General features: G+C 44.0%; 1 protein-coding gene across 2 annotated transcripts in view; it reads right to left on the bottom strand.

The window, feature by feature from the left end:
* The window catches only part of Emcn (endomucin), an 86647-nt gene extending 80066 nt beyond the window's left edge, over nucleotides 1–6581 (bottom strand). The window contains exon 1 of one of the 2 annotated variants that reach the window (XM_033756113.1): nucleotides 6371–6581. In XM_033756113.1, the coding sequence (XP_033612004.1) occupies nucleotides 6371–6440 (70 nt within the window). In that variant the 5' untranslated portion in view covers nucleotides 6441–6581. The remainder of the gene's footprint in view (nucleotides 1–6370) is intronic. The other variant, XM_033756111.1, reaches the window with a different exon arrangement.
* Between the last annotated feature and the right edge of the window lie 6106 nt (nucleotides 6582–12687).

Below are 12687 nucleotides of genomic sequence, written 5' to 3'. Positions count from 1 at the left end.
CTTCTCCCTCGTGAGTAAAACTGGACTCACAGAGATGGCCATGGTACATTTTGATGGAAGAAACATGGGAAAAAGCAACATAGGCAAAGCATCTGGCATGATAAATAGCAGGGGTTATAGAGACAAGATGCCCTTGTGTCAACCTGGACCGGGTCCCATGGTGATTTGCCTTTTCTGGTTTTTGACCTTATAAATTCAAGCTGTGATCGATTAACCAGATTAACAAGCAGTCCACACTTCAGTAAAATCAATGGCACTGACATTTCTCATCCCAACCTCACAGCATCATTCATCACTGAGGCTATGCGAACTGGCAGATGATCATCTCAGAACAGTTCTACTTGGAATGTTGTAGAGTTTATTCAACAGAAGATTGGGCAATGCTTGCTACTTTGTGAAGTAAAGAGAAAGGACAGTGTATATTAATTAAAGTTTCAGAGAAATTGTAAACTTACTTACACACTAGCATCCAAACCAACCTGTTTCTACCAAGAAAAAGAAAAGATCCAGAGGAGAAGGCAGAGAAGGAGATAGAGTGATTGTGTGCACAGTTCATAGAGGGATGGGATCTTAACAAAGGAGTAAAGAATTAAAACACAGGAGCTGGAGCGGCGTAGAAGAGAAACATGTTTATTTGCTGACTTTTGTTCAAGAGAAGTCCTGTGGAATGCTAATGGCTCTCACTTCTGTACAGTGCCCAGAGACATGCTGAAGCCCACATGGGTATCAGAATAGCTCCAGACATAAAGAAAAACAGGTGTATTAAAGTGAAGTGGGTTCTGTCTGCCACACCTATATTGCCTTTGTCATCACCACAATGGTTAGAGAGGATCAGACCAGAAAAGGTGCAGGGGAGATAGGCAGTGTCTCCCTGAGATGTACTCACTGGGTGAGGCGAGTTACGACTGCCTCTGCAGACCCAGGATTCTTCAAGATACGAAACCTCACTCAGGTTCAGAAAACTGTTTTTCTTAGGAGCCCCAACATCTGGGTACCCTGTAGCAGGCTTTCTGAGTGTAACTGACACCACCCACAGTTCTCGTGATGATGCTGTGACTGTGGCCAGCTGTCTTGAAAGCGTCTCGTATGCTGATAGAGTCTCCACAAACAGGTATGATTGGCCAAACCCTGGAGGATGGGAGTGAGCATCTTATTTCAGAACCAGGAAGGAGGAACGACACAGGAACTGAATGTCACCGGAATTCTTGCCTTGACATTCTGTGTTTAGAAATGTGCATCTCAAATTGTTCTTACAGATGAAAAGGAAGTTGGCAAGCAATTACTAAGAAAAAAAAAGTAAGTAACTTGGATTACACAATCACTTATTACCTGAAGTTGGAAAAGTATCTTCACACACACACACACACACACACACACACACACACACAGGCGAGGATAGGCAATTGTCTATTAATTTCAAAGGTTTCTGAAACCTTTAAATGTTCATCTTTGTTTCTGAACAATTTTCTGAATAATTACAGTTTGTTTCTGGCAACTATCACGAACCTTCTGAAAATAGGAATTATATACTAATCACTTCTACTTTTAGTCAGGGATATTAAAAAGAGTAAGTGGAGAATAAAGCAAAAGAGATGGTTTGGGAACAAATTACTTATCGCACTAGATTTGTTTTACTTTGATTTATTCTTTCTAAATCAGATTACCCATTTCAGATATGAGATATTAATGTGGGCTACACGTAACTGACATACTAAGCAAGATTACCTTGATCTGCTCTGAAGCAACCCACTGATGTTACTAAAACGACACATGAAGTAAGCATGTGCAGCACTTACTTAACTTTCTTCCAACCTCTCTTTTTGTGAAGTTTGCCTTTCAAAAGCGTTGAATTGTAGTTTTTAGAAGTTGCACGAGAATATGCCATCTCTTTGAATTTCTAAGTATAACAAAATCTCAAATTAAACCTTTGCTATCCACAAAGGAGAAGTAGAGCCAATTTATTTAGATTTTTCTCTCTCAATGATTTTTGTCACAGCAGTTTTTCTACCACATTTGTTGTAAATTACTGTGGTCTGAAACTAGGTTGTCCATCTATTCTTATCATCTTCTTGGGTTTGAAAGCCAGCTGACCTTTGATGAGAAGCTGTCTCCTTATATCTGGTGCTACTTTCAGAGCCTGGAGTCAAAACACTCCACTGCCTCAATGCTATGCCATGTAATTCATACTTGCTCCTGACCTTCCACAAGGACAAGGTAGGGAGCTGAAAAGCGACAGGAAGAAAGTAAAGATGAAAATGGGGAGACAATTATTTTACTTATTTATGCATTCAGATAATTATGTCCTAAATATGTTGTTAGTGCTATTATTGAGAAAAAAACTGTAATAAATATGGCTCCTTTTTTCAAAGTGTTTATACTCTGGTAGAGGAGATAAAACATTCACACACATAAATAAATAACTCTGATAGAAATGGAAAATAAGTGCAGAGAGTTCAAAATGCAGGCGTCCATAAGGGAAGGAAGTTGATTCTCATTGTTATTGATGTGATGAATTTGAGACTAAAGAACACCCAACATCTTGCATCTCTTTCACCTCCACTATGCTCAACTACCCACCGGACAGTGCTAATCCCCCTTCACTGTCAGAATTTAAGCATCTTATCAGAACTTTAAAATTACTGTGTCCAGAACTGAGCACTAGTTCCCTCAGCCACCTCCTACCTTTCTTCACTTCTACTCCTCAGCCACTTGCCTAGTTCTAGGCTCCAAATCAACCCTTCTTTACATTGCAAACACCTTCTCTTTTTATTGCCAAATGATGCATTTTGTATTTCTTGAAAGCTCTTTTCAGTATCTTTTTTTTTTTGGTACCTGGCATAGAATTAGGGTCCTTGTACTTGCAAGGCAGGTGGCAGAATCGCTGAGCTAAATCCCTGGCCCCCCTTTTTTCATTTTATTGACAGACTTTCCAACTTACAACAGTGCTCAAACTAATTTCTTTAACTTTTGTTTCTCCTGACTCCAACAGTCTAATCTATGCAGTCTAACTCCCACGATTTGTGTAAACTATCTCCACTAGTGTAATGATATATTCTATTGACAGATTTATTTTCCCAACTTATACACCCAGTCATATAATTTCCATGTTCAAAAACATGTACAGGCTCCAAACTAATTAACTATATTAGTTGGTACTATTTTTATTTTTGGTGATCTTGAGGTCTTTACTCAGGGCCCACACACATTAAGCATGTGCTCTGCCACTGAGCTGTGGCCCAGCAAGGTGAATGGATGTTTCTCATCCTGATATTAACTGTTCCCTAATGCCGAATCTCCAGCTTTATTTCCTAGTACTTAACTGTGTCCAACACGTGGCTTCCTTACTTTTCTAGACTAGAATGCACTGATGTTTCGGTGTTCGCACTCATGAGAAGCTGTTTGTCTTGAAACTCTAGATTTTTCAACCTTCAAAACTCATCATCATTCATATTTGTCTCATTTCCTCCTTCCTAGAACAAGGAAGCTGTGAACTTCTTAGACCATTCTTTGTTCACCTCTTAAAGTTTACACCTCATCCTCCTTTTTCCCGCTTTCCAGGGAAAGTGCTGTCATCCCAACTTCTGAAAACCTGCAGTGTGTGGCCTTGTGTTTGCTCAGAGTATGCTCAGTCAATTTCTGTTGCATGAAATTGAGTATTCAGTCATTAATAAATGAATTTCTCCCCCCAAAATCAAATCACTTTTCAGATGCCAGTACAGTAGTGTCTACTCCTGCCTGCAAATGTCTAAATCAATTTGGTCTCTCCTAAAATTAATGTCAAGTTTACAAAGCAAATGGCACTGGAAGACTAAACACATATTGTTTGCAGGGCATGCTTTTTCTTAGCATCCTTCTTCATTTACTTTCTCTTCATCTGACAGGCAAAAGCTCATCGATCTTGATTTAAAAACCTAAGGAGCTCAAAAGCTAGTGTAGGGGGGTCTGTTCAGTTTTAAACACAATTTAGAAAACCCAGGAAAGAATGACAGTTTCCTTTCAGGAGCCTTCTGCACACATTTCCTAAAAGCAGCTTTCCAAATTGGACATTGTAAAATATTATACCACCAACCGAGTAATAAAAGTCACTCACTACCATGTGGAGATTCCTTGATTTTGACAAAAAGCACAAAAGCCTATATTGTATTTTTTTAAGTCTGTGACTGACAAAAAACATCAGAAATGAAAACTACTCAATCTCGCTAAAAGATTATTATTTAGAAATACATTATTATGCAAAAAGGCATAGATCTGCTGACAACTTGTGAATTTCAAGCAAAGGAAATGTCTCCCTCACACGCCTAGTAATCAACTGCTGATGGAAATGTGTTAATCCCTCTAAGCTCAGGGAACACAGAAGGCTCTGGAATCAACGTGTTCCTGGTACAGGCGTTAAGGAAAGAACTTCCCAGATCATCTCAGGAAATGCTTTATTTCCTGTGCCAATCTGCGAAGGAAACATAAACCAGGCAGACCCAGGTGTGACAGAGTCTCGCAGAGGATGGGAAATTCGCCTCCCGCCCCTGTGGACACACTCTGACGGCTGCTTCATGCTCCGGGTCTATAATTTCCTTTTCTAAGATGAATGCAGCAGTTTGTATTTTTATTAGCATTACTTTTCACCGATACTGGCCTTAAGTTAACAAGTGGGCTTGTTGGCAGAGGCTGAAAGAGGTAGTTATGTAACTGTCTCTCCCACTCAGTGGGAAGCTCTTCCAGGGCCTGGCAGTTCATTAGAAAGGCAATATTGCTGAAGGAAGACTTAGGTCATCAGCAAAGAACCGAGGGGCCTCTGTCTTCCAAGGAGCCCGTGATGGAAGCCATCTGCCGGGCCCCTGCGATGTCCTTGTTGCCTTCAGACCCCCTTTAGCCGAGGTTGGGGGCTCCACCCTGCCTCGCTCTGCCGTGTAAAAGAAGCTGCAGTTGGAGGGTTTCATCTGGGCTGCTCTCTGGCACCCGCAGACCAGAGTGGACACCTGCCACCCGGGGCTTTTGGAGCTTAGAGGAACCCTGTGTCCCTTGTGAATGAGTTTTGCAGGCTGTGGGATTCTTATCAGTCTTCGCCACGCATACTGAGCAGTTCCTTGCCAGCTAGCACCTGGATTTCCAGGACGCCTCATGGACAGTCTTTATTTTAAAAGTCACGTTCTTAGTCTAGCCTCAAAACCTGGTGCCTCAACCTTGGGGACTCCAAATTGCATGGGAACCAAGGGTAGGTGACGCTGAAGTGCTTTGGAGACATGTCCTAAATTTATGGAGATACTGTGAAAAATTACTGATAAAGAGTTGCTCAAGGGGGTGTGTGCCTATTTTCTGCTCCAATGTCGCTGGAAATTACTTTTTTTTTTTTTTGGAAGAAAACTTTTGAAAAGAGCACAAACAAAATAAAATTAGAACTGAGAATTTTTTTTGGTTCCCCCTCAGGGCTTCTCGGAATTAAAAAAAATCAATCTTTCTCACGGTATTCTTTTATGATAGTTTGTACTTTGGTTTTCACACTTATTAAATCTGTCTTATGTTAGGATTACTTGTTTATTTTTCCCACTGTGGGCAAGGATGACATCTTACTTGCTGTTTTATTCCTTGCACTGCTACAGAGTGGGAGCCTAGCCAGTATTGATCAAATTTAATTCTTGATTTTAAATAACTCAGGAAAGCTTAAAATTCAGATGGGACAATTTCTTGCACTTGATCATTAATATGATCGGGGTTTAGGTAGGATCACACATATCCTGTACCTAAGTTTCTTAACTTGTAATCCATGATAGGGTTTTTATGTCTACAGAGTCCTGAACTATTATCAAAATATGCTGTGTACTATAAAGAGAGGAGCGTATTTCTGCAACAAGTCTATAAACGATAATTGAATGACTTTCTCTCCGATCAGCCACCCCTCTGGCACTGGGATTTGTGTCCAAGACACTTTCTCCCAACCTCCCAATCTCTCAGAGCCTGAAAACAGTGAAGACCAGTGCAGACTGGTAGGAGCAATGCACATTTCCAGTACAGACTGTCTGCTGTACACCACAATCTCATTATTTCTGGACTTCTGTCTAAAAAGAAGACATTTTTGAGAAAAAGTACTTTTTCAGCCAACAACCTATCCGCAGATTTCATTTTCTAAAAAGGCTCCTGTGAGTTTCCACTGCCTCCATGATTCCACAGGACACCCAAGGCTGTTCCTCCAGCAGCTGTTCCCCTCAGGGAGATGAAAAGGTCTCTGTGGAGCTGTCCCCTCGCACTCCAGCCTCCTGCCCACATGCTCGATCCAGCCGAGTTTCAGAGCAAGCTCCCTGAAGGTAAACTGAGGCTAAAGGCCCCTCTCAGAGTTGTTTGTCCTGCTCACCATTGCAAGGAAAAGAGAAAATGGTACCTGTGGCATCCCCATGGCAGAGGCCAGAGAGCAGGAGCAGGAGAACGGTGGCTGCTGGAAGCCAAGTCATGGTGCTGGGGGTCTCGAGGCTCCTCTGCAGACGAGGCACGGCTGGTTCCCTTCAGCCCAGGCCCTGCAGCAAGTGGAGAAGGTGTGGGGAGCCCCAGAGCCCCTGCCCGCCCCTACTTATTTTGGGGACTCTGATAAAGAACGGGAGGAAACACACACACTCCCTCAGGGAGTTCAGCAGAGAGATTTATTGTTTCAGTCCCTTACAGGAACTCTTTTTTTTTTCCTCTCTCCTTTCCCTTGGCAGCCACTTGTGTTTTTGTTACTACATTATTTTGTTCTTCTTCAACAAAAAGGTCAGGGATGGGTTTTGAGCAGAAATGGAGCTTTCTTCCGGGGGATCAGGGAGCCTTCTAACTTTTGTTTTGAAAGAGCACATTGGAGTGATTTTTGGGACCTCATTAGGCAGCTACTCAGTTTAGATAAAAAACAACAAGATGTTGTAATGTCCCAAGAGCTCAACTTCAGTGCAGAATCCAAAAAGGATAGACTCCTCTTCTCTCTGTCCAACCCAGGGGGAGGCTGGTGCAGACCCATGCAGACCACTTTCTGGAGACAGGCAGAACCTCGTTAGAGATCAGACCAGCTCCTGCAGGGTGCAGAAAGCTTTGCCAAGTTACCCTGGTAGAAAGAAGCAGGGTTCTGGGCGTGTCCCTTGTTCAGGTGGCGGGTGCTTGATGAGGAGCGAGGACAATGGCTGTAAACACTTGTGGGCTAGGGGCTGGGGTTGGAATAAACCCTAGCAAACCAGCGCGGCAGGGAGAGGATTCCAGCAGGCGGGCATCTGAGCCCAGGAGCCTCTCCAGTGATAATGATGACTGACTGCCACCCGGTCATAGTACTGTTCGGCGCTGGTCACTGGAGGGATGTTCCTGCCATCTTTCCCCAGGCACAGGCTCATGTTCACTTCCAGGCCTTCTGCGAGTTTCCAGAGACGGATGTGGGTGCATCAGTGGGGTCCACCCTCCACACGAGGGAAGCCACTCACTGTCTGCCTCCCTGTCAGCAGGAGGGCACCCTCCCCCTGGGCTTCACCTGCTGGGAGGTCTCCAAGCAGACTGCCCAGGATGTCCACCTTCTCCCAGGACGTTGAACAGCTTTCTTCGCCCTGAGACATGCCAGGTCTCAGAGGATCTGTGCTTCTGTTCCGTGGCAGCCAGACTTCATCCTGCCCGCACTGCCGATTCTCTAAAGAGAGCTCCTTCGGGGTTGCGACTGGAGACACAAGGTGGCAATGTGTGGGGAGCTCACAGAGTTCCCCAGAAGTCATCTGGGTGTGGCTGGTGGAGCATCCAGACACAGGCGGCCTCCTGCCTACTCCTCGTGTCCCCTGCCTCTGCAGCCATCAGCACACAGAGTCGCAAAGGACACTGGCCACAGCCATTCCCAGGGGGTCTGATGGCCTTGGGACTCTGGGCCCAGACTGCCAAGCATTTACATGAAGTGTGCTGGCTCCCTCTCCAGGAAGGCTTCATCCTGAGTGTGCAGGCTATTGAAAGACGGGAACTGTACATGGAAAGGAAAAGAGCAAAGAAGACAGTGACATGAAGCAAATCCATATTGAAGTTGTTAAGGAAACAAAAAAAGGAAAACGGGAGCAACAAAGACTGGCCAGCTTTGCCTTACAAGATCATAAAGCATCTTTGAGGTAAAAAATGTAATTAAAGCAATGGTGATATTCAGAAAACAGAGATCAATAGCACAGAAAGTATAGATGTAAAATATATATTATATAGGTATACAGAAGTGAGGCTGAGAGTTCCCACACAGTTATATAAATAAATAATTACACAATAGATATAAAAATACATATTACCTACACACACACACACACACACACACACACACACACACAAAAACAACAACATAGGCTGGGGTTCACTTCCAGGGTCTCAGCCTGGAGCGAGCAGTCGGAGCCCAGTGCCAGGTTCCAGGCTGTCAGGGTTCGTGTGAACCCTCTGAACCAGCTTGGCTCCCAGGCTCATTCTGGGGATCGAGAAACTGCACCTGGTTTCACCCCTGTCCTCTCCTCTCCCATGGTTGTGACTTTCAGCCCCATGCTGCCTCTGGGAACCTCGGTTGGGTCATACCACTGGGTGCTGTCTCCCTGGAGGTCTGCAGGCCCGTGGGAGACTCTGGGTTCCTCACTCTCCACCCCACTCAGTCGCTGGAGGAGGCTGAGCTCCTAGTCAGACTCCTCTGGCCAGATGCCACGATTCAGTGCCAAGGCAGGACCCCAGGACTGGTCCTGCCCCAGGCTTTTGGCAGAGGTCAGTGTTTCGCTCATAGACCCCTCACTGCTGAACAGCCTGAGTCCTTCCTGTTCTCCATCCCTCTCCCTCCATCCTAGCTGTGTGGCCTGAGGCCTGGATGGCAGCGGAGCAGCGCCCCACCTCAGCTCTGCACATGGCCTGGAATCTGCAGGAGCAGCAATGAACAGCCATCCGGTGAGCCACAGAGTCTCAGTTTATTCCATTACTGAAGCCAAGCACCCCACAAGTTCAGAATCCTGTCCCCTACTCTTGAAATCTGAATGGGATGGCGTTAGGACAAACTGGTCCCCCTTTCCATTCATCATCAACTTCCCACCCCAGAGAGCAAAACTTTTGTCTCCAGCCCAGATCCCCAGGTTAGCACAGCAACTTCACAAAGCACCCGACTCTGCCAGTGCGGCTCATGTCTCTGGGCCGATCCTGGCTCGCCGAAGCTCTCGTACCTGGCTGTAGTCCTCCCTGTCACCTGTGCTATTTCACCATCGGCAGTGAAGAGCAGGCCAGGCCCCCTCATCCCAGCGGTGCCCACAGATGGCCTCTGGCCTCTGATCTCTATTTCACATCCAGGACTTGATTTTCCAATCACCACGTGCTGATAACCCGCCAGCCCTCACTCGGTTTCTGGGTGAGCTTGGAATCCTAGGAACTTAGCAGAGTTTTGGTGCTGTCACAGGCTGAGAGGTCTGGGAGGTGGGGACAGAGCAGTGAGGCCCAGGCTGTCTTTTTGGTTGTGCTTGTGTGGTCCTCCCTCCTTACCTGGGAGTGAGCAGTCCCAGCTCAGCACTTTCTCTACATGATGACAGGGCCTAGGAAGCTCTCTAATTCTTAGTTTTTCTTTTCCCACTGGGCATGTTGCAGTCAGTTTTGCATTCCTGCAATGAAATGCCTGCCACATGCTCACAGTGTAGGGGGTTGCGGCGTGGTGCAAGGATGACTCACTTCTCCCCCTAGTCGCTCCCTGGCAGATGGTGGAGGCAGAGGACAACAGGGCTAGGTTTGTGCCCCTGATGTGGTGCTCTCCCTTTAGGGGCCATGGCACTGCCCAGCATTCGTGGAGCCAAGCCTTCAACACAAGGGACACGTGAGGGACACAGCATATTCTCAAGCTGCTGTAGGATGTGACACAGGGGATTTCTGTGTATGTGAGTGGAACGAGCAACACATCTCACATTCAGTCCTGCTACAGGACGCTAGACTCTTAGTTGACTCATAGATAGAAAGACAATGAATGCTCAGTTCTGGAATTATCAAGCTCAGTATTATTTTGAAAATTGATCGTGATGACTTGAAGGAAAGGATTCTAAAGTCTATTAATTCATTTTTATGTAATTACATGTCTTTTAAACTTTTCTGAAAAGTGAGAAAATAGTTCATAATATAGATAGTTTTAGGAATAGGGTGTTGGTAATTAAAAACACCTTCATTAACAATTCCTGGGCTTACCAGAATGAAAACAAGTTTACCAAAGTGTAAATCATTTTTCTCCATGCTTCTCAAAATAAATCATTTCTATTTCATCACCAAACAGAATTGTTTACAAGTGTTTTCCACTTCATTAAGCAAGCACTGCCTTAACATTTTCCTACCCCATCTCCGCAACTAAACACAAAAATATCTTGGATGGACAACAAAGCTAGAATCCAACCTGACCCATCCTTCCAACCCCAGCCTTTGGTCAGAGGAAATGACAGTGTCACAGCTATCCAAGCAGATGGAGGCCACATCTGAGTGCATCTGCAACCATTAGACCCAAACTTCCTGTCTTCTGAGGCTCTGGATTCTGACCGGTCCCCTGATGTACCATCGATAGCAGTTTTTTACTCACATTTATCCTCAAATCTCAGCATCTGAGTCAGTGTAGGGATACTTTTAAAGTAGACGTTTTAAACTTCACCCCTAGGATCTGGGAAGCACAGATGAGGACCAGGTATACGTGTAGAGAAAAAGCCATTGGCGAGTCTGGTGGTAGCCCTACATTAACAATTACTGACTTGGATTATAAGAAGATTTTTTAAAAAGTGTGTGCTTGCTACTATTCAAAAGGAAGCTGCTGTGCCTATGCTGTGGGATCCACATAGAACTTTGCTTTAGGATTTGATAAATGTACCTGCTACTCCACGGATGCCTTCTCAACATCAGCGTATTCAAAATGTTAAAAGCAGCATCAGTATTTCAAAAACACATTTTTACAGAATTGTGCAACTTTACATTAAAATATGAGCTCCATTCCTGGGGCCAGACTCATAGCTAATGAGCCCCGACTTGGCCCTGCCACAGGGCAACAAGAATGGTCCATGGGACAGTCAGTCATCATGACTTTGAGCCCTTCAATTCCAAACACCCCAAACAGCCTTTAATAGTCATTTATGCCTCCTATTTTGAATCTCATTATATTTGCATTCTGATTTGTAGAACAGGAATAAGATGCCTCTAGCTCTCAAAGAAACAGCAATACAGTATACTCAGTGGTTTTAGAACGTTTTCTTTTCTCCTGGCAGTGTTTTTGTGAACATCAAGTTTGACACACGGTGACTGACGTGATTCCATGAGAACATCATTTGATTCAATTATTTAATCATGTCGCGATTTATTTCATGAGCTCTAAATAAACTTCTAATCATAAGTTTGCACCCAAGTAGAATTCTCCTCTTGGAAAAATGCTATGTGGGCCCATGGACATGTGTCTCAGAACCTCAGCATTGTTCACCTCTTCCAGTTAGCAGGTTAGCATTTGTGTCCCTAGTGACTAGTATGTTTTGAATAGGATGAGTTTGGTTTAATTCTCCAGATCTGATAAATGTGAGTTTCTGGGCCTATTAAACTGAAAGCAGACTCAGAGTCATGCTCGGAGCAAGTCCTCCTGAGTGTCCCCATGACCATGACTTCTCTGTTGTGATTGCTACGGCCCTTGTCATGATAAGAACTTCCTTCTCCATGGCACCATATAGTTTACACTGTTTTCTTTTCCTAATGTTTCCCAACACCACTTTTCAACAGCATGGATGGTCAAGCGCCAAATGCTAAATATCATGAAGAGTTCACATCTTTCTTTAATATTTTTCATAAACTGCAATGATCTGCAAATGATGCTTTTGACAGTTTATTTTGCTTCTGGGACATCCGATTTGATCAATCTTTTCATTGCCAACGAGTGATGGTTTTGCTCACCTTCACATCTACACACATCTTTTGTGGGAACTTGTGGCCATTTGTGAGCAAAGGACAAACACTAAGCAAAATTGGGTGCACCACTTGCTGTCTCCCATCAGGATGCCTTCCCAAGAGGCTTCCCCTTGCAACTTCCCCATTTGTACCCCCGGGACAAAATTCTAGAAGAGCCACAGCTGATAATTACCTTGAACTAAGTAGCTCTGACATTTCTGGAATTGATTTGCTTCTCTGGTAGTAGGTGAGCAGTTTCCACAGTAGGGTAGACATGTCTGACCTCAGTGTTATTTTTGTTTTACAGGATTGTATGGTTTCTCTTGAGATTATTGGAGGACAATTTATATTGTCTTGGGGAGAAGTCAAGAAAAGAAGAAAAAGATACAAGGGAGTGATTTGGGAAATGACTGATAATCACTGAAAATACTAAGACTAACACCAAATCCTCACCATAATACTACTGTTAATGTCTAAAAAACATCTTAATTCACTATGTTACAATTGTGAAATGGCTTACAAAACCAGAAATAAAACATAGAGTAAAGCAAAAACTAGAAAAAGTTTTCAAGTATGGCAGGACCAACACCAAAGTCCATAAGCACAAATAGAAAAGAAAAGAAAATACTCAAGCCTTATCTAACAGGACCAGCTATTGGCTCTGAGTTCATCTGATGTCACTCTAAGTAATGGCATCAGGAGTCCAACCTCACCAAGTCATTTTGGAAATACTGCAGCACAGCACTTCTCTAAGTGTGGTCACCAACATAAAAATCACCATGTGCTTAACAAAAAAAAAAAAAAAAAAAAAAA

Source organism: Fukomys damarensis, unplaced genomic scaffold (assembly GCF_012274545.1).
Source record: "Fukomys damarensis isolate Sample0158 unplaced genomic scaffold, DMR_v1.0_HiC HiC_scaffold_25, whole genome shotgun sequence".
Taxonomy (NCBI): Eukaryota; Metazoa; Chordata; class Mammalia; order Rodentia; family Bathyergidae; genus Fukomys; species Fukomys damarensis.
Note: the sequence above shows the minus strand (reverse complement) of the source record. Positions and strands in the feature narration are given on the sequence as shown.